Source organism: Crocuta crocuta, unplaced genomic scaffold (assembly GCF_008692635.1).
Source record: "Crocuta crocuta isolate KB4526 unplaced genomic scaffold, BGI_CrCroc_1.0 scaffold63, whole genome shotgun sequence".
Taxonomy (NCBI): Eukaryota; Metazoa; Chordata; class Mammalia; order Carnivora; family Hyaenidae; genus Crocuta; species Crocuta crocuta.
The window spans coordinates 94,969-117,309 of record NW_027529171.1 but is presented as its reverse complement, the minus strand read 5'-3'; the positions used below and the strand labels follow the sequence as shown (position 1 = coordinate 117,309).

The following is a 22,341-nucleotide window of genomic DNA, read 5'->3' as shown; positions in this document are numbered from 1 at the left end:
AGTACCCAGGGACTCAACTATAAAAAGCCAAGAAAAGACTTTCCAACTTTTAAAGATATAACATTTTTATAGAATGATGATTAATTAGCATCAAATTGTATCTTTATTTGGCTCCCCCCAAATTTAAAGGCCACTGTATTATCATAGTATCATCTTGTATTTGTAGTGTTTGAACTTGAAGTATAAAACAACATAATAAAGTAGCTATTTATTAATATTTGTACATGTATTGCACAAATATCCTAAACATGCTCTTAATACTTAAAAGCATTTTTTGGCTTAAATCGAAGTTGCTAAGACATGCCTAGAATTTATTTAAAAATATATGTTTAGAAAAAATGTAGATGTAAGTTGCTGTCTAGGACATTGAGGGTGTGTGATCTAGTACCATATAGGAACACTGTTAACCCTCAGGAAACTCTTAGACACATCCTAAATGTTGTACAAAGTTGACTGACTTCTGCTTGAAAAAATAAAAACACTTACTTAATTTGAGAAAATATTTTTCTCAGCATATTCTCTACTACTCACACATGGATACCTTTCTCTGTTAATATTTACCAGTATTTAAGAAACAAGCAATGAAAGGTGAGAGTTTAACAGTATATGCATCAACCTATTGAAACATAAAATAGAAGTCAGAGTTACCAAGCCAGTGCGTTTTAGGAGCAAAACAATTTGTTTGAATTTTTTGCTATGGTTCTGATTTTATAAGAAGCTGTGACGTGGATTGTTTTCACTGCTGGTAAGCTGTGTTCCTCAGCATCTGCATCTTTTACAATGTTTCGAAAAAATTTTAGGGGAAAGGAAGAGTCCTAATGCATACTTAAATCTTTTTTGTTTTTTTTTAATGTTTATTGATTTATTTTGAGAGAGAGTGTGTGTGTATGCAAGCAGGGGAGAGGCAGAGAGAGAATCCGAAGCAGGCTCCATGCTGTCAAAGTGGAGCCCGGCTTGGGCTTTGAACTCACAAACCTTGATAGCATGACCTGAGCTAAAATCAAGAGTCAGACATGTAACTGACTGAGCCTCCCAGGTGCCCCTACCTAAATCTTTTGATTACACACTTCAAATAACATTGGCTGTAGTATTAAATCATCTACAGTTTAATTCTGTCCTATAATCAGTCCATATAGATTTAAACGTTATCTTGTTAATATTATATGTAAATGTGGTAATAGCTTATGCCATTTAATAAATACAATTTTCTCAAGCCTTCAACATTCAGAATTGAAATAACATGTTTGCATTCTTGCATATAGCAAATGATTTTGTTAGAAATTTAAAACAAGAGTGTCATGTGGAGATGTTGTGTTATCAAATAAAGAAACCATGGATAGATTAATAAGTAGCAGTTTTCAGTTTTAATAGCACTAAAATTATATTTAAAGTTGAACTTTTATGGTTCTTAAAATCAGTTAGCTCTAGATGTTTTTAGTGTTGAAAAACATAAGAATTCATATTTAATTAAAAATGAGTATCATTTCCTCTCCATGTGGAAGTGTATATAACATTGCCTAATTTAGTAATAATTCATTCAAATTTTAAGCTTTTTTAATGAGAAAGAAGTTAAAAATAAGAAAACTACATCTATAATAAGTTACAAATATATATTATTATATATTTGAAATATGTTTACTGCATACCTACAAATCCAGATTGAAGGAATTATCATTAACACATTTTTGTTGTGCCTTGATTTTACTTAATCCAATTTCATGTGTCTTTGAAAAGGATGTTTGGAGGCCTCACAATTTATATATTCTTTGTGATGGCATTTTTCAAAAACTTAAATGGCAGTAAAAAATGCCTTTCCAAATGCTTTGTGGTTCATATTTCACAAGTTCCCTTGTTGGCTCAATTTTCAAATGTGCAACATCTGTTTGATAGTCTCACCAATTCTACAAATAGAAATCTATAAATACTTTAGTCTTCTAAATTTATGAATACAGTAACAATTTCCATGTTTGCAATTCTCAATGGCCTTTGTGAGAACTCTTTTAAGGGATGCTAACTAACTTTGCAGCAGGATAATAATCATTAAAATCGACACGGAAAACAGTTGAGCAGGTGTCCCAAATCTTTTTCATTATCTGTGTGTAGCCACTCTCCATGATCAGCCTCTTTCCAGAACTGTACATCCTGCGTGCACCACAATTGTCTCCAGTTGGCTGGAGACAACTTCCTTCTTCCCAGTCAACCACTAGCAAAGGATAAAGAGGACCCCTAGAATGTGTAGCAACTAATATGATCTGAACATCAGTATTTAGGAGAAATTTATTTAGATTTTTATAGGAAATTTGGCTTTTATCTTAGAGTGAGTCCATCCTCTTACCTTCCTCTGACAAAAGATGGCCTTCCTCCACCATATTTGTTACTGCGCTTCTCCTTTTATTCACTTCACAGGTAAATTGGCTTGCAGTCATAGCCCTATGATCATAAAAGAAATGTTTTATAAAAAATGATTGATACAACCAACCAAAAAGGAAAATTGAAAACTGACTTAAAAATAGAATTCATAGAGTTGATGCTTTCAAATTTAACAAAAGCATATTTAAGGAATTACATATATTAAGAGAAAGAAAACACTCATGGGAATTTTAATTTTTAGGCTCACTCACTAGTGATCAGAAAAAAAAAAGGTTAATCCAGGTTATTGAAGAAATGGGTTGCTATTCAATTTTCCTCAGAATTTAAGATGCTAAGAATTTTGGGGCTTCTAGATATTAGATTCTTATTGACTGACACCCAGTAGCACAAAACCATGAATCTTCTGTTATTACTTTGAAAGTCTTTACTGCATTGTTAGCACGCTTGGGTACTGTTTCCCATTTTGATCACCTTGGGGCCTACTCCTACAGGTGTAATGACTTCCTTTTAAAAAACTCTTTAGTCAGATATAGATTCATCTCTTCCTATAAACTCCAGGAGTCTTTGAATTTTGATTCTTTTTAATCCCTGTGACAAATTCCCAAGAAGGAATAAGAATGCCATAATACCTTTTAAATGTAATTGTTTTAGACGCACAAGACGACAAGATATAAGAAACGGAGACCCGTTGACTCATTGTTCAGACCTACAACACCATGGTAAGTTACAACACTTTATTTTTCAACCTGCTAACATTAGGCTAAAATCATAAGCAATAGTGCATACCCACACATGGGCATGCAGGCCACATACCTGTGCATTCAGGAAATGCAACTGAAGAGAAAGGAAATCCAGAAGAAAGAAAATTCTAAAGAATACTAAGTAGTGAATTATATTTGATTATTGCAGTTATGACAAATTCAAGTTTGAAACCCTTACAAAAATTAAATATCAATGTTCTGATATTAGCAAAAAGAAGCCAGGTTTAAGTACATGCTTTCATAATAATAGCAACGTGAGAGCAATAGGTAACAGATATACTCATTTAAGTATATTGAAGAAAAAAGTAGAGTCTTAAAATAAGCCATGAAAATCATTCATTAATATGCTGATGGTAAAGATCCATTATATTGTTACTGGGTATCCTAGTCAAGTAGAAGGTAATTCAGGTACATTCATACTAATTTACCAATAGAATATTTCCTTGAACTGGAGATTTTGGACTGTTTCATTTTATGCTTCCTAAAACACGTCAAGTCCAATTTAATGTTAAGTTGCTTATTTAATGCTGGAATATCAACCAGACTTCCTTTAAAATGCAGCAGAATTGTAGTATGCCGTATACCTCACTTCCCCAACTTCAGCTCTTTACAAAAACAATAATGAGCCTGTGCTTCCCTCTGCTGGGAAGACTTATCCATGACATCACTGCTAACAAATAGTTCATAGTTAAAAATAGCTGAAATGTAAAATGGAAATATTTTACATGTAATTAAATATAATTATTCTGTTCACCTTTTTGTTGCCATTTTACACAGAACTTAAAGGAAGATCTCATATTTTTATCAATTAACTCGGATTTAATCCACTAATTCTGTGTATACAATATTCATGTTCCATGAATGATAAGAAAGAAAACGTACTGCACAAATAACACCCCAACTGACATTCTCAGACCTAGATACCTTCTGAAAGTCAGATCCCCTTTTGTGTATCCTATATGTGCTAGTATCTGATTCATGAATGCTCACAAGGTTTTAGGGGATGCCAATAATAGGAGACAAGTAGCCACAAAATGAGCCTATATTTAAGGTCCATTTTGCTTGCTTACAATTTCTTGCCAAGGATATTACTATCTGTTATTATTCTCATTGTAAAGAAAAAAGACGCCACTGCATTGGACAAAATGTTGCAAAAATTTTTTTGTCTTTATACAGCTAGAGTACATTATTGACATATTCTTAAATTTTTCAAACAGCATTTTTCAGTTGGGCAATAAAACATTCACTAGTCTTCCATTAATCTATTTCTTGCACAAATATTGTATTATAGTCATTAGCATTTAAGTAATGAAGTATTATAAAATACTAATTCATTAAAGAATCTTTTTGCTTAGATATGGAGAAGCTAATGATAACTGCAAGTAAAAGAAACAAGACGACGTAATAGAGTTCATTTCTAATCAGACTTTAATCTCCACATCAATATGGACTTTGTTATTTTGCTCATTCTTATATTTCTAAGGTTATAAGAAGATGCAATTTCATGAATATTGTAGATATTTAATAAACTTGTTGAATAATTAAACTAAATGTTGGAAGCAATAGCAAAGTTACTGTTTCTGGTTTTCAGTAAAGATTTGAACTAAATTGCATCTGTTGTTTATCATTAATATGACTTAACAATACATTGCTATTAGTATACATTGCTCTTAACAACATAATACTTAAAAATAGATCTCTCTTTAGAAACCATAATCAACCAATCAATTAACTAATAAATAATAAGTATACACTACTACATGTAGGATAGTATGCTATGTTTTGAAGTTTGCTGGAAATTACTGATGCATCCACTTGTTTAATAATCCAATTTCTTCATAGACCCAGTTGATATTTCTTCAAAATAAAATATATGCCAGAGTCATGAGCATACACACACACACACACACACACACACACACACACACACACACACACAGAGAAAAGCTGACCAAAGGCATATTTACTTTTTTTAAAAAAAGTGATACTGTGAATAAATAAATCTTGACTATTGAATGAATGGGCTTTTGGAAAGTGCTTTTGATTTTAAAGTTGTGTTTTGATGATATTAGAATGATGAAAGCTTATAAAAATTGGGAATATAGAGTTGCTTAGCTATAGAAAGTAAAGTGAATGTGAATCATTTTTCCCTCTTGATACTTCAATCAAAATCAGTACCATAGGGAAGAAGGGGAATTACTGTCGTTCAGTGTTACCAGTATTAGTGTGTGTGTGTGTAAAAACAGTACTATGTAGATGTTTGTGATATATGGGAGGAAATGGTAAAATAGTCCAAGAAGCTCTGCAGAAATAAAACATTCCCTTTTTGAAGGCCTCTTTATTTCTTGTCTGCTTGTATTACTAATTAACCAAACATAAAAATTATACACCATAGATTACAGTAAATTTCAAATGTTTGAAAACTAAGTCAGGCATTCCCATATGGCCAAACCAAGTCTGACCATTAGAAACCAATTCATTATCTTAGAATAGGTGATGTCAACATTTGAAAGTAAAATGGGGAAAACCCAGAGCCCAGCCCTATTAAATCATGTATGTTGTCTTGCTAGTGTCACATCTCACATTGAATAAAATATATGTGCTCATATGGAAACATATAAAGATAGGAGATGTTTTCCCAGAAAGCTGCTAAGCAACTTGAAGCCAAATTATACACTTCAGGACAATCAGTTCCAGCTGTAATGGTAAACATTCTGTAACACTCTATATTTTACATATCCTGAGGTTTTAATAGAGAGACTGTATAAAATAACTCTACATTAAGGTGAAAGAAATTTTGCTCTCAATGAAACCTTTAACACTCACTCAGCTCTTTGCTCTCTCTTGTGTAAAGTCAGCACTAGTCGTGAGCTGGCCTAGGTGTAACATAGAAAAATCCAGCTCCGTTTCCCCGTAATCTAGTATACTCTTTTCCATCACTGGTGGCTGTTCATCTAGGGAACTTTTAGTATAAAACCCTAAACATAGTGTGCTGGCAGATCTTGTCTTCTCACTCACACCTCATACAGAAGGCTAAAGAGAAACTGCAAGTTGTTTCTAGTATGCTCCCTTCCCTAAAATAACTTGTGCACAAAATTGGAGCTGTCTGACTTTACATCCGAGAGCATGAGTGAGATGAGTGGCTGAGTCAATTTATCTTTCCACCTTGTTTACTAAACAAGAATAAGCCATACTGTGACCTACATGGCCAGAAAGAAAACAAGCCATAAATAACATTTAAAAAAAATTATTCTCACCTTAGATTTTTTAATCTTTGAAATACTTTACATCCTAACTTTAGTTCAGTGCCATCATTGAATTTCACTTTGTGATAGTTCTCTGGGGTGTACTACACACATTCATTTCCCTTCTACAATCCTGTGGTACAATGTCCACAGAATTCAGTCTTCTTAATTATCTCTGCAACTGGTTCATCTCAACTTGTGTCTTGGTTGGCATCAGCATTGTTCCAAAATTTCATAAAGTGTTCATAAATTTCATTGTTCCATAATTTCATTTCACTGCTCTTGCTAGTGTCATCTTTAGGGTCCACACTGCTATAAATGTATTTCATAGCAAAGCTAATCTTGTCTGTATATTAGCCTATTTTATACACATAGAATATAGAAATATTAGCCTATTTTATACACATAGAATAGAAATTCCAACTGAATCTGAGCACTTAGGCCCAAGAGAGGCCTCAAGATTTGATAGATGAACATGATGTCCACCCTTAAAAAAGAGAGAGAGAGAAAAAAAAACTGACTTTAATAAATTACCAAATTATATCAAGTCTCAGATGTCACTGAATGTTGAGGCACCATTTTTTAAGGACTGCTAAGAAAGAAAAACTGCCCAACTTGGAGAATCTGATAGTGGTGCCAGCATCAAGCCCGTTTGCACTGTTTCAGTATTAGTGCAAAGGAGAAATAAACGTCCATGCAGAAGACTGCAAGGACATTTGCCTGTTTCAGCTCTAATCACAGGTAGTAGAAAAGGGGGAAAACCATTTTTTGAACCCCAGTATGGTATTCATGGTTTACTTTCTGAGTCTCACCAACATTGTGGAAGAAAACCTTCAGACAAGACTTTAATTTAAAGAGGTGTCAGGTTAGGAGAGCTGCATGTGTCTGGCAAAAAGTAAAAATAAACTCTTTCTAGAAGAAAGGAACTTCAACTCAGGTCAAGAACAACTGCAAGACATTCTTTTATCATAGATATTAAAATATACAAAGTGTGCATTGTTTTTAACATTTATTTATTTTTGAGAGACAGAGAGAGAGAGAGCTTGAGCAGGGGAGGGGCACAGAGAGAGGGAGACACAGGATCTGAATCAGGTTCCAGGCTCTGAGCTGTCAGCCCAGAGCCCAACGCAGGGCTCACACTCACAGACTGCGAAATCATGACCTGAACTGAAGTCGGATGCTCAACCGACTGAGCCAACCAGGTGCCCCAAAGAGTATGCATTCTACAGTGACATTATTGCAGTGTCTTCTCTATGATTGTGCAAATCCATTTATTCATAGTATATGTGTCAAAGGCATGCTCACACAAACACACATACCTTAATAAGAAGAGGTTTGAACTATTTTGCACTATTATTGTTCCTTATTAAAGTTTTCAAATATGGCATTAAGAGATCACTTGACTGTTTATACACTCATAATTTTACCATTGTAAATGGTGAAGTTTTTAAAGCATGCTGTGTTTTTTAAATTCCAAAAATAATGGAAACATATTAAAATACAAGATGGTATTTTCATTATTGGTTATGGAAGGTTTCTGCTTCAGTAAATGGGTGTTTTCCATCATCTCCTATCATATCTCTTGGGAAGAAGTAAAGTAAACATTAAAGCCCATGTTTCCTGATATTTAAGTATAAAAAGTCCTATGGTAATTTTGCTCTGGCATATAGATTATATGTGCTTCCTTGTTAAAAACATTGCTATAAAATCATGAAAATGAAACATATCAGATGTTCAATATAGACTAAATAAATATTGTAATAGATATCTTCATATTGGTATTGCTTTTTATGTAATTGAATTTCAGTCTGCCTTATATTAAGAAGCATTGCAGCTTCCCATGCACAAAGATATCAAGTATATTGTTAAATATAACTATTCAAATGGCTTCATTGTTACCTTCATAGCATATCAATCTCATTTTCATATTTTAAATTAATAAATCTCTAAAAAATTAAAATACCAGTGATTGCCTTTAATCTGATAATTACCTATGAACAGTAGTATTAAAAAAACTCTGGTCATATCTATTTGTTTATCCATCTGCCAATCTATATGCCAAAAAAAACATTTTAAAGATACATCCACAGGAATCTGTGGATTCAAGAAAGATAGGAAGCTACCTGAATTATAAACTTTTAAATGCTATATTCTGGTTAGGAGTTATTTACTAACACCAGAGTTAGATCTTATTTTAGGAAATAAAGCAAAGTAGTTTAAAATGTAATATTTTAGCATGTTGATAAACTTTAAGTTTCAATTTACTCTAAGGTTTCATAATTGAATCTTTTTGGTACTTTTGACAAATGCATTAAGCACATAACTTTAATACATGCATATGCATGTATTTGTAGATGCATTCATGCAAAACACACATTGAACTAGTTGGTAACTGTAGGTATAAGCATCATACCAATCATTAGAGAAATAATGTACTAAGCATTATATCAATAAACAAGACCCCTGTTCTATAGCATAGAATATACTGTAGAATTTGTTTTCATTTTACTATAATATAGAAGATTTGTTTTATTTAAAAATGTTTTTTTCTTTTAACATTTATTTATTTTTGAGTGGCAGAGAGAGCACAAGTCAGGGAGGGGCAGAGAGAGGGAGACACAGACTCAGAAGCAGGTTCTAGGCTCTGATGTTCAGCGTAGAGCCTGACGCAGGGCTATAACCCACAAACTGAAATCATGACCTGAGCACAGGTTGGACACTTAACCAACTGAGCCACCCAGGCGCCCCTATATAGAATTATTAAATCAATTGTTAGGCATCTTAATAAGTCCAGAAATATACATGAACGTTAGGGATGAATGAAATTTTTGTCTTCAGTTATATTTAGGTATTTTATGTCTTCTCAAGACATTGATTCATTCATAAAATGCCTTTTTAGGTACTGCTACTTAAGGAGAGATTATTCCTCCATTTGAAGTCAATTTAGATTCTTTGACAAATTGCCTTTTGTATTTCTGGAAGAAATCATCTACAATCCAGTAAGGAAAATCTAAGTAATGATGTTTTTACCTAAGAAATGCATATTTGCAGTTTCTTATGTCACTGAGAGCTTGTGGGCAGCATTTCCTTTCTTCCTTCATTTGGCCTTTAACACTGAATGTTATTCAGGAAAAAATTTACAATGTAAAATATTAAAATTACAATGTGATGAAAACCACTAGTATTAAATTTCTCTTCATATAGTTCACCTACTGACACTATTTGTTAAATAGTTAAAACAACTTGCAACCATTTCCCGCTCATCTAAATTAACTTTTACCTTTATATTCATTATTTATGAAATTCAACTTTTAAATAACTTTCAGGGAGAGAACATCAAAAATGATAACCGAGGTTAATTAACTGATAAATATATGGTTTACTACCCCACTCATCTCTGTCTTTTCTACATGACATCAGATTTTATAAAATTCTTACATTATTAACATTTCAATCCTGGGAGACATTTATGGGGTTAAAATGGAGAGTGAAATAAATGGAAAGCTGAAATGTGATGCCTTCTGTTTCTGCTGTATTGGAAGAGAATCAAATACTAAATAAGGCCTTTAGCAATGTGATATTTCTGGCCAAATGATGGATATCATGACTTTTTGTTGTTACAAAAGGAAGCAATTTATTTAACTTCTTTTTTCCTCCCATTCTTTCTGGTTTATTAGCCTCATTTCATTTCCATAAATTATCCTACTAAAGGAGGAAATGATTAATTGAAGATTGCTTCCTTAAAAACATTCTTTCTTGTCATTAACAACTGTGACATATTGTAAGATTGTGTTATTCAAACATACTGTGATGCTTTTAAAATAATTTTAATGTTTGTTGTTCCCAATTATTTTGCTCTAACTATTCAATTCAATTCATGAGAATTCATTATGCCAATTCAACAACTGACTCTACCCTTCTTGTCTACTGGTAATTTTCATCACAAAAGTTTATATTCTAAACAGTTGCTTTCTGAGTGCAAAATGTATTTTAAAATAGATTAAAATGAGATGATTGCTGTCTTTCTGGAAATCTATAGGATTCCCATCAGCACGGACATCCTTTAGACTTACAGCTGCCCCTGGGGATACGAGAATGTATCATATGATTTCTGAAATCTCTTTCTTTTCATATTATTGCATATTTGGAATTTTTGATTTTGGAGTATACTTAATTAGTCATCATCTTCCCCCACCATATCTGAAATCAACTCATTAACATTATAAAACTAACAAATTGAGAAGATTTAAAATGTTTACATTTGCCATGGTCATTAGCATATTCTTTCAAACTCAGGGTTATAAACTCTATTCCCTTCTTAACTGATTAAACTTTTAATCATTTCTATTTTTCCAATTTTTTCAGTATGTATGTATGTATGTATTTAGAGAAAGCATGAGCAGGGGAGGGGCAGAGAGAGAGAGAGAGAGAGCATCCCAGGCAGGCTCCGCACTGTCTGCACAGAGCTCAGCACGGGGCGTGAGCCCACAAACCATGAGATCATGACCTGAGTCAAAGCTGAAAGCCTAACCAATTGAGTCACCCAGGTGTCCCTTAATAATTTCTTTTATGTAATTATGATATCTCTGTGCTTTGAGGATATCAAAGTTGCATGAGGGTTCAGCTTTTAAATGTAAAGTAAATAATTACTTGGATTTTCCTTTTGGCAAACTTTAGCTAAAGGTTTATGACTGCCTAGTGCCAGGATTATAGCACATATGGTATGAAACAAGACAACTAGATTAATAAATAACGATAACAAAAAAAGATTAATAAATAATCATAACAAGACTACATGTGCTCTAAAAATATATGTAAAAAGATTTTTAGGAAGCCTAGAAGAGGAAATACTTTATTTGATGGTGGTCAGTAAGTAGGATTGATGTTGGGAAGCAGTTCATAACTTGTCTTACTATGGATTCTCAGTAAAGGATTTAAGTTTTGACTAAATAGTTGAAACTATCACAAGAATAGCAGTAACAATAATGCACCTCATATTTTTATGACTGTTTCTGTGTCTAGGCATTATACTATTATTTTTATGTAGATACATTTAAACAACAAAAAGATACTTAAGAAGCGTTATAAAAAATCACGTTGTCCAAAATTGTTAGATTACCTAATGTATTTCAGTTTGTAATTTTTTTATTGAAAACAAAGATAACGATAGCAATATGTCACAGAGAGAAAACATGTTTACTGACAGAACAAAACCATGCATGTAGGAAGAATATATTTACCATTATACTGTAAGGATAAAACATAAATTTGTCTAATACTGTTTTTTCAGTGGTGAGGGAGAAATATGATCAACAGATGAGTCACAAAGTTAATCCTTTATAAAAAAAATGAATTTGGTTATGTGGAAACTAATTTGACAATAAACTATTTGTAAAAAAAATAAATAAATAAATGCCTCTCCTAGGCCCCCCCAAAAAAAATGAATTTGGGGGGATGCCTGGCTAGCTTAGTCACTGGACACTATGACTCTTCATTTCAGGGTTGTGCGTTCAAGCCCCGTGTTAGGTGTGGAGCCTACTTTTAAAAAATTAGTTTTTAAGAGAATCTTAATAATTCCTGAAGCCTAACACCAGAAAAAAAAATCTCCCAAGATGAACATCAAAAAAATAGTGCAAGGCTGTGGGCACCATACTGGACAACACTGTGACATGAACACAGTGAGCAAATCCAGAGTATTGCCAATGGGATTCCTCAACATAGGTCAGAAGGACTGAACCCAACACAATTCAGTAAAATCAATTATATTATTATATGTGTTCCATGTAAACTGTTCTCAGATCAACTAGTTTCATCCAGAGGGAGATTTTAGATGATACCTTGAATATGCAAGATTTCATATCCTTCAGGAAAACTTTAATCAACAGTGTTTTCTCAGCTGAGCTTTGGATTTATATTGGAGAATTTTAAGTTCAGTAGTGTATGCTCTGAAAAAACTTAGAATATAGCTATATTATGCTACCATTTCAGTGCAGAACTGTTTGCTTTAATAAACTCAAAATGATAGTATACTTGACATCCTAAGAAAATAGTTGAAAATATGCTAAAAATAAGAATTGAAATATTCTTCCTATTTACATTTCTTAATAGAGACAGAAACAAACAGAGATTGGGGACAGAGGGAAGAAAGGAAGGAGAAAGGAAAGAATTACATTATTATTGAGATTCTATTGTCTCCTATGTTGTATAACATTTACTCAAAAGCAGTTGGGGTAGAAGGATCAGGAAAGGGAATGGACAGTTATTAGGTGCCTTCCAGTCATTCTGAAATACTTCTTGGGTATCTGTTTATAAGGTATCATATGTGAGGAAATAAATAGAGAAAGATATTTACAGCTTGTTACATTTGAGCACCCAGATATACGAATGTTTGCCTAAGGTCACTGTATTTTTTTTTTTAAGTTTATTCATTTTGAGAGAGTGAGAGTAGGGGAGAGGCAGAGAGTGAGAGGGAGGGAGAGAATCCCATTCAGGCTCTATGCTGTCAGTGCAGAGCCCATGTGAGACTTGATCCCACAGTGAAACCATGACCTGTGCTGAAATCAAGAGCCCCTCAACCGACTGAGCCACCCAAGACCTCCCTGAGGCCACGTTATCTAAAAGTTCTGGCCCTAAGTTAAAAGTTCCTGATGATAGAAATATTCTACTGCAGAGAAATTAATAGAAACAACTGTTCCCAGTGGAAATTGAGTTTTTGCAATCATTATTGATGGCAGCAGAACCTAACAAAACATAAGAGAATGTCAACCCAAAAAAGACGGTGGTGTCTCTCCATACTGACTATCCTGGGTGGTTAGTGTGGTAGAACTTGTAACCTCATTGCTTACTAACTAGAACTTCATTTTGCTTTTTTATTTGGACAAAGGAAAGAAATGAAGGCCAATTTAAAGGAGGAATGAGTCCTAAAGGTATTGGCAAGAGTAGTTATCAAGGCAAACTAAAGATACCTAGTCACTGAACCAGTTCACTGGTTGTGGTTTGTCAATTACAACAGTGGAGAAGTTGTCTCCGTACCTGAAGGCCATGTCTCTTGAAGAGAAGGTCATGAACCACTGCTAAGTTAAACTCAAACAACTCGGTATAAAACCTTGATTAAATCAAAAGCCATCTTATATTAAATGCTACTATATATAAGTAGCAGATGAAATGAGATTTTTTTAAATATAAAGAAACCTTTACTGTTGAGAGAACTCTCATTACATTTCACTTTTATTCATTGGGAAGCATTTGTTGTCACGAGAGGAGACCTTGAAGAGAAACTAAAAACTGAACAGGTCTCCCAGGGTTGGAAGAAAGGTTAACAGAAAACTCTTTATGGAACAGATAAAAATGATTAAGTTAATTGGGAAGAAGACAACTTTGTAAATTTTGAAAATATACCTAATTGATGTTACACTTATATTAAGCTTTCTTATTTGTTATTATATAAGTTACATTCTCTTCTTAACTATATGTCAACTAATGTGCTAAAGGATTTAAACAGAATTTTATGTTTGCAAGCAAGAACTTACTTCTTCCATAAGACTTCTATAGCTCTCTGTGGTAACTTGCATTAGGTGACAGACAAGTCAGTTATTTCTTAAAGTTCTACAAGAAAAGTAGCCCTGGGTAAGCCAGAAGGTACTAGTGGTTCACTATGTTTTTTGTTTCTAAATCCAGTAGATTTAAAAAAAATTAAGTTTATTGATTTTTGAGAAAAAGAGACAGCATGAGTGGAGGAGAAGCAGAAAGAGAAAGAATATCCAATGCAGGCTCCATGCTCCAGCTCAGGGCCCAACGTGGGGCTTGAACCCACAAACTGTGAGATCTTGACCTGAGCCAAAGCCAAGAATAAGATGCTTAACTGACTAAGCCACCCAGGCACCCCAGTACAATGGACTTTTTACTGTTACCAAGCCGTCATATATTTTGTGAGTAAAAAGTCTCTATCTAAAAGGATTTTTTTACTTAAGACTTTTTTTTAACTTTTTATTTTATTAGGATAAGAACACGTAACACGCGATTCACCCTCTGAAGTTTTTAAGTGCACAGTACAATATTGTTCACTGTAGGCACACTTGTACAGCAGATCTCAAGACCATACTCATCTTGCATTAACTGAAACTTTATACCCATTGATTAACACCTACCCATTTCCCTTTTGCTGTGGTCCCTGGCACCGACCATTCTACCATCTGCTTTTAGGAGTTTGACTATTTTAGATCTTTTATATAAGTGGGATCATCATTACTTACATTACATCATCATTACATTACATCAGTACTTGTTCTTCTGTGACTAGCTTATGGGCCTTTTAGCACTCAAGGTCCATCCATGTTACTGATTGCAGATTTCTTTCTTTTTTTAAAGGCTGAATAATATTGCAAATGAAAGTATTTCTAAATCAAAAGTTAAACTGTACAGCAATTATCAGGGGAAAAAAAATGTGTCCACTTAAACTGTATTGACTTCTGTAACAGGGTGTTCTAAATATGGCATCACAGGAGATTGCGCACCCCTGTTAGGCAGATAGATTCAGTTCGCCTCTCTCCAGGGAAGCAGATATCGTGCAAACTAGCATAGCAACATGTGTCATATCTGTTCATTCAGCAATGTACTAATAATTTGGGGGGATAAGAGCACTGCCATATTCATTATAGATATCGACATACAAAGATATGTCTCCAATATAAAAAACAATGTGACTTAGAATCAGTTAAATATTGTTGTTGCTTTCATTTTCTTTTTCCAGGGTGTTGATCTGTTAAATAAGAAGGGGGAAGTTACTTCCCAAGTGTAGAAGAGCTTCATTTCACAATTTAGGGGGATAGAAAAGCAAGCACTGATATTGACCTCCCTGGAGAAAGCAAACAGAGGCAGAATGCCGACCGTGGCAGGGGAGAATGGGAGATGGAGAATACAAACTATGTAGAGGGATTGGGTGGAAGCAGGATTTTGGAAAGCTCTAAATCTAGTGAGAGCAAATCATATTGTCTGCGACAAACCAGAGTACTCAGTTGATTAGAACAAGAGTAGAATTGTCAAAGTGATGCCAGAAAAAGGGGGAAACATTTTTTTTAATTAAGAACCTAGTTGAGTTTGAAGTAGAGAGCAAAAATTTTTCATCTGTCTGTGCTGTCAACCCTCCATGCATGTGAAAATATATTTATTATTTTCTGAATTAATTTAATGAGTTCCAGATTGTACAGGATGTCATAATGGAAACAGGATTATACAAGATAATAAGGAGCGGGGTTTTTTTTTTTTCTCTCTAAATGAGTTTTACCTAGACTCCCTGTGTCCCACTTTTGATCTTAACTGTGTTTCTTTTACCACATTGAAGGAGGTTACATAAAGGGTAAAATAATAGAAACTTAATCAGGAAACAGGTTTTCTTATTGCTACACTTTATTATATACTCTTGCCATATTCTTTAGCCTCATTCTTGAAAATAATAAAAGATGTATCGTTTTAAAATAAGGACAATTGAAACCACATTGCTTTATAATTGTGCATCTTTTTTCTAAGCCATCCCAAACATCTCACACCCATTGATCTTCAGAAAAAACATGTAGATTATTTAAGGGTTATTGGTGGGGAGTATAAACTTCCTGAACTCTACTTTCTGTAAAATACTAGATAAATATCAATGGCTGGTGAAGTTAATTTTACAGATGAAAAGCAAACACAGAGAGGCAAAATAATTTCTCAGAAACAGATTCTTGTGTCCAAAACCTCAGTCAAATAACTTTTCTGCTAGCGAAGAGTACAATATGAACTAGCCTCATTAGTCAGAGCATAGAGTTTTATAGTTGAAATAATTTCTTGGAAGGTATTATCATGGCATATAAAGATATATAGTTATACTGCACACATGACTGATTTTGTTAATGTAATGCTATTTTCTGGTAGACAAATCTCTGCATGTGCTTTGTATAAACTATACCAAAATAATTAGTCTGTTTAAGCAGCCACTCGGGTTCTGAAACATTACGTCCGTGACATTTCTGCCATCCTAAATCGATTTGGAAAAGACTTCCAACTTGGCAACAAATTTATCTTCTGAATTTCCAGATAAATACTTTGGAAAGTTGAATTTACTTCTCTAACATTTACTCATTTCATTTCCTCATCACTGGCCAGATAATCACCATGGCCACAGCTTTGAAGAAAGAATCATCTATGGAGTAGAAAATAGTAGCACGTTCCTGGAATGCAGTCCAAAATCACAGCGAGCTCTGGTCTATTGGCAATTCCAGAGGAGAAATGAAGAGCGAAAAGAAGAGGTATAGGAATGAAATTGACTGGATTATTTCTATCTAACATATACTGTTAAGTGACCCCAACATGGTTGACTTGAGGGTGAAAAAAATGCCGTGAATCTTTATCTTTTTCTTAACCCATCAATAGTTCATTCATTTAACAAGCATTCACTGAAGGCTGATCATATGACAGGCTTTGTGCTAGGAGCTAGAGAAACAAAGGTGAGCTGTTAAGAATTTTGTCCCAGATCCATTTGGGGATATATTTGAGAGTCTTCTTTTTCCATGTAGTTATCGACAAAGAAAGTATGTTATCTGTATTTTTGTACCAAAAAAAAAATCCTCTACTAACTTTAACTTTTGTTCAGTTAATTCTGTTATCCAAACATGTTTTATTTTCTCTATTGGCTTTTTTTTTTTTAACAAATAGCTTCTTGTCAAATTGGTTTCCATATAACACCCAGTGCTCATCCCCACAAGCGCCCTCCTCCACGCCTTGACTTTCTTCTCAGATGAGGAGGGAAGGTTTTGGACCGGGGCTAGGAGATTTAGGATGAAGAGTCTAAGATCCCAGTATGAACTATGCACGTAGCATCAGACAGATCTTCCTCATCACTGGATTCATTTATTCCTGTGTGAAATTAAAGAATCGTACACAGAAAATCTCGATCCTCTGAGCCTTAAAAGCTTTTAAAAAGTATTAAATAAGGCTAATTAACCAGAATGTGTAGGTGATTTGTAAATGTATTCTGTGCAGATAATTTTACAAACATAATCTGAATTTAAAGTTTAAAACCCTCCCTTATCTTTTTTGACATTTGAAGCATCATTGAATATGTAATCACATCTACAAATATTGAAGTTGATTTTATATGTTTTTATACACTATCAGGTTAGGCTTTCAGAGATGTCTGTTGTAGACCGTATTCAAAATAAAAGTAAGGTTAGGTATATTCAAGAACACATTCTTCATATTTATGTCAAACTAAGACTTAGAAAATGGAATAAATAATTATTAAGCATGTACTCCTATGCATTTTTCTGCTAGCTTAACTGCTGATTCTTAAATGTCTTCAAATCTTCTGAGTTCATTCTAATGCTGTGCTGTTTTCTAATACCATGGTTCTGTATTTCCAAGATTTAATGTTAACTTTCTCCTCTATATACCTTCTTTCGAGTTTATAAAATAAAGTGTATCTGTGTCCTTTTATTTTGAATATTTTAAATTATTATAATGAAAAATTCTGTTAAGGCAGTAGACAACCAGTATTTTTCAATGCATCTTAAAAACAATTTATAGAAATTCCTCTTTTTTTCTGATGGGGAAATGCTATCATCTCTCTTCAGCTAGAAATGTTATCAACTTTAAAATGTGCCTTAACACATAATCTAAATTTTTAGTGAGACGTTTCAGAACTTCTATTTCTTTTAAATATGTATATTTTTACTACTGTTTTCTTCTGCCAGATCAGAGTGGATGATCACATCATCAGGACAGAACAAGGCCTTCTACTGCGTAGTCTACAGCGGAAGGATTCAGGCACTTACCTCTGCCATGCCGTGGAACACGGGTTCATGCAAACTCTTCTTAAAGTGACCCTGGAAGTCATCGACACAGAGCATTTGGAAGAGCTTCTTCATAAAGATGATGACGGAGATGGCTCTAAGACCAAAGAAATGTCCAACAGCATGACACCTAGCCAAAAGGTCTGGTACAGAGACTTCATGCAGCTCATCAACCACCCCAACCTGAACACAATGGATGAGTTCTGTGAACAAGTGTGGAAAAGGGACCGAAAACAACGTCGGCAAAGGCCAGGACATGCCCAAGGGAACAGCAACAAATGGAAGCACTTGCAGGAAAATAAGAAAGGTAGAAACAGGCGGACCCACGAATTTGAGAGGGCACCCAGGAGTGTCTGAGCTGCGTTACCTCTAGAAACCTCAAACACATAGAAACTTGCCTAGACAATAACTGGAAAAAAAATGCAATATACATGAACCTTTTTCATGGCATTATGTGGATGTTTACAATGGTGGGAAATGCAACTGAGTTCCACCAATTATAAATTAAGTCCATGAGTAATTTTCCTAACAGGCTTTCCTCCTAATACCAACACCGAATAGGGGTCAGGTGAACACAGATGTTCACTTTAGCAGACTTAATGTTTCCTATGAGATTTCATTGTACAGGTTTCGCTTTCTTCTTTGCCTGAGAAATAAAAATGTCATTTGCCATATTGCCATCTAAAGAAGAAAAACTGCATCAGCAAAGCCATTTTATTGAACTAAAAGTTTAAAATAAACTGCATGGATTTATGAAGCTGATGAATATTCCAAAATATAGTTGGATTCAAGGATATTTTTTGTCTACCAGCACTTGTGTTTATATGTACTGGAGGAGTAAAATGAGACTGAATGAAATGGTCTGTGGAAGTATAAAAAACATAAACCATCCATCATCCAGAAGAAAAATGGAATACACTGATCTACTACTGATGTCTTCTTTCAGCTTTGATCTAAAGATGTATTTTATTAAAACTATAATTTAAATGTACCATGACAAATATGCAGTAAAAATTAGCTCTTTTCTAAGATAGAGTAGGTTTTTGTCTTATACTTACTGTGCTCTATAGTTTTTGTTTTACAAATTCCAATTGTGTGCTGCTTTTTCCCCCGACATTGTGTTTTTAGTTCTGCAAGAGGGATAGCCGATATTGCTCAAGAAACACGTAAACGTCATTAACAGTTGATTCCTAAAGCCTGGACATAAATTATGCTTTATTTCTCTGAGGAATTCAAACAAATAACACCCCCTTCTTTAAGCATGATCAAAATTAATTTTAACTTGCATAATGTTCTTAGAAAAAACAGAACATGTAACCAAAAAAAAAGAGAAGAAACAATTCGATTTGTTCAATGCATTGTGTTGTACCTAATGGATCAATAAGGAGAAAAGGAACTGCATATTCCATGAAAATAGTAAGCATTGTTTTAATATAGCTTTAACAGAAAATCTCAGTTCTGGGCTTGAAAACCTGCATGATATTTGAGACATAAAAATTCTCATTATTCCTTTAGGAATTACATATGTGTCACTTAATTTTCTTGAAAAAGAGAGATCAGTAATATTCAGAAGAACATCTTAAAAGCAAATTTCCCAACTCTGTTTATATTTGTATCAGCTGTCTCTTACCTCACCTTGTTTAAAACAATGATCTGTCTTATAGTGATCATTCCGATTCGTTTCATGTTGATGGGAGCAACTTTGATACAAACTGTTTCCCAGGACACAACTCTCACTTAAAACATGTAAAGCTTTTTGTTTCCTGCAACAACTTATAACATAAGGTAAAAGATGTCAATAAAGGCCTTGCCTCTTCCCTCGTCCTAACATGATTCCTTGAGAATCATTGACTTTCAGGTGTTTAAGACCTTCCACATTATGGTAGTTTCTTTTGCACCGCACTCACCTTTCCAGGAATCCTTCCGTAGATTCTTCATCATGCACAAAACTGCAAAGGAAACATCTTCTTGCTAATTAATGAAAGGAGCTTTGAAATTCTAACTCTAGCTGTCTTGGGATTCTAATTAACTCAGCATTAATTTCTCACCTCAGACTACAGTGCATCTTTTTAAAAAAAAATTCTCAGCTGAAATATTTCACAGATGGAAGCTCATGTTTCAGTTTTAGTGATCTGAATAAACAATTTGTTAATGCCTATTTCAAATGAAAGCCTAAAAATATTCTACATTAAATTTTAGGCTCCATTGATTAATCCAGTGTTACTTTTAGAAATACATTCGTAAACGGTATTTGAATGTTAAATTACTTGAAGGACATATTTCTGTAGAGAAAAATAAATGTTTGAAATACAAATCAAAGAACAAAGAGTGCTCCAAAAATAGGTAATTCTTTTATTTCCATGGAGTATCTTCACTGTGCTAAAATTTGGTGTTGCATTTCCTTCTAAGTTTGCAGCTGAAACACATTTGCAGTAACAGAAGTATCTTATTTCTTAGTAGTCCTCAGCAATAATGGATATATGAAGCATTATGAAATACCCAGAGAAAGTAAGTTTAGACTTTAATGAAAAAGAAACAAAACAAACCTACTGGCATGTCTTTCTTTATAAACCATCAGGTCTGTTTTCAAAGAAAATTATTGATTTAACTTGCAGGTAGATAACTCTTTAATAAGAGTTATAGTCTTCCAGTGTGTATTGAGAGGGGACAGTTTGCACGAAAAATAACTAACGTCCCACTTAATTTTAATAGACTTTTGGCATATGCATGTATCATCAGAGTTGAAACTTTGTTAAAAGACTCATGTGACCATAAGCAAGTTATGACAGCTCTCTTAGGATTGGAAAAAAGTACATAGCAGCAGAGAAATTATGGCCCAGTTGAAATCAAATGTAAAATGTAAATGCATGTAAATGCACACTTAATGCAACTTTTATGTATTATTTAGTGATTTTCAATGGTATGTGTTTAATATTTTTGCTACCTACACATTAGGCAAAAGAGGTGTAAATAACTTTGAAAAGAAGAGGAAGGACAGTAAGCTGCAACTTTCTATAGGGATTCCATTTCAGTGTGTTCAACATCATCCTAAAATGCAAGATTTCCCCACACAGACGACAAGGTGGTTTATGTGCTTTTTAAGGGCAGAGAGTGTGTGCCCATTCAATAAGCATGTTTTTTGCCAGGTAGTAAATATGTTCCATATCTGTATTTATCAGTGCATTTCAGATGGGAACTAGAAAACTGGAGAGAAAAATGTAATGAAACTGCTGCTGTAAATTATTCCTTTTAGCATGTATTCAGTTGCTAAATACACATTTCTTCAAAATATTTGAATTCAGATGTCTTTACTGTTCCCTGTAGCATATGGTGTCAAGGAACATAAGTTTAGAAAATGCTGAGAACCAGAGTCAGGTTGCTACATAATCAGCTAGCAGATTTCTTCGTTCTAGTCATCTGTAAACTGAGTTCTATATTTATGGTGATGATGTTCATTTTTATGCCCTTTAAGTTAAATATTGTTATTTTTATGTCATGCCTAAAAGAGGAAATATAGGGATGAAATTCTATAATGTGTCATTATCATGCTCAGTTTGGTTTCATTCAGGATCAACAAGGATGGTCAACAATTGTTACTGAAATTGCCTATCCTTAAGGTCATAAGCAAGCATTTCATCAATATGAAGTGATTAGTATAACATTTTAAAAGCTTTGTTTTGTGAGTTCATTTTTAAAACACAATTTGCATTCAAACTTAAGTGGAAATTATCCAGTGTGATGTCTTCAACGACAGTCTTAACAAACAGGATTCAACATCATCTTACTGTGTTATAATGTGTTAGATATAAACTAGCCTAATGCCAAAGGCATCGTGCTTTTTATTTTAACGTTGTAATAATTATTCAAATTCATTGTTAATGTTTGCAAAATACATGTTTCCTTAAAAAAGAAAACATTCTTTTTCACAAAGTCTGCAAAAGCCTATTAGTTTATCTGCTTCCTCACATTTTTCTTACACTAATTAGTTAAAGACACATACTTTGTAAAGTTAACGTACTGGGTCACCTGGGTGGCTCAGTTGGTTAAGCGTCCAACTTCAAATCAGGTCATGATCCTGTGGTTCATGAGTTTGAACCCTGCATTGCAGTCTGTACTGACAACTCAGAGCCTGGAGCCTGC

At 33.8% G+C, this 22,341-nt stretch overlaps 1 protein-coding gene across 1 annotated transcript in view; it reads left to right on the top strand.

Moving 5' to 3' along the window:
- The window catches only part of SEMA3A (semaphorin 3A), a 203,356-nt gene extending 183,322 nt beyond the window's left edge, over window positions 1–20,034 (top strand). The window contains exons 15-17 of the mRNA XM_077757607.1: window positions 3,022–3,089; window positions 16,517–16,659; window positions 18,103–20,034. Of these exons, the coding sequence (XP_077613733.1) occupies window positions 3,022–3,089; window positions 16,517–16,659; window positions 18,103–18,558 (667 nt within the window). The 3' untranslated portion in view covers window positions 18,559–20,034. The remainder of the gene's footprint in view (window positions 1–3,021; window positions 3,090–16,516; window positions 16,660–18,102) is intronic.
- Window positions 20,035–22,341: the final 2,307 nt, after the last annotated feature.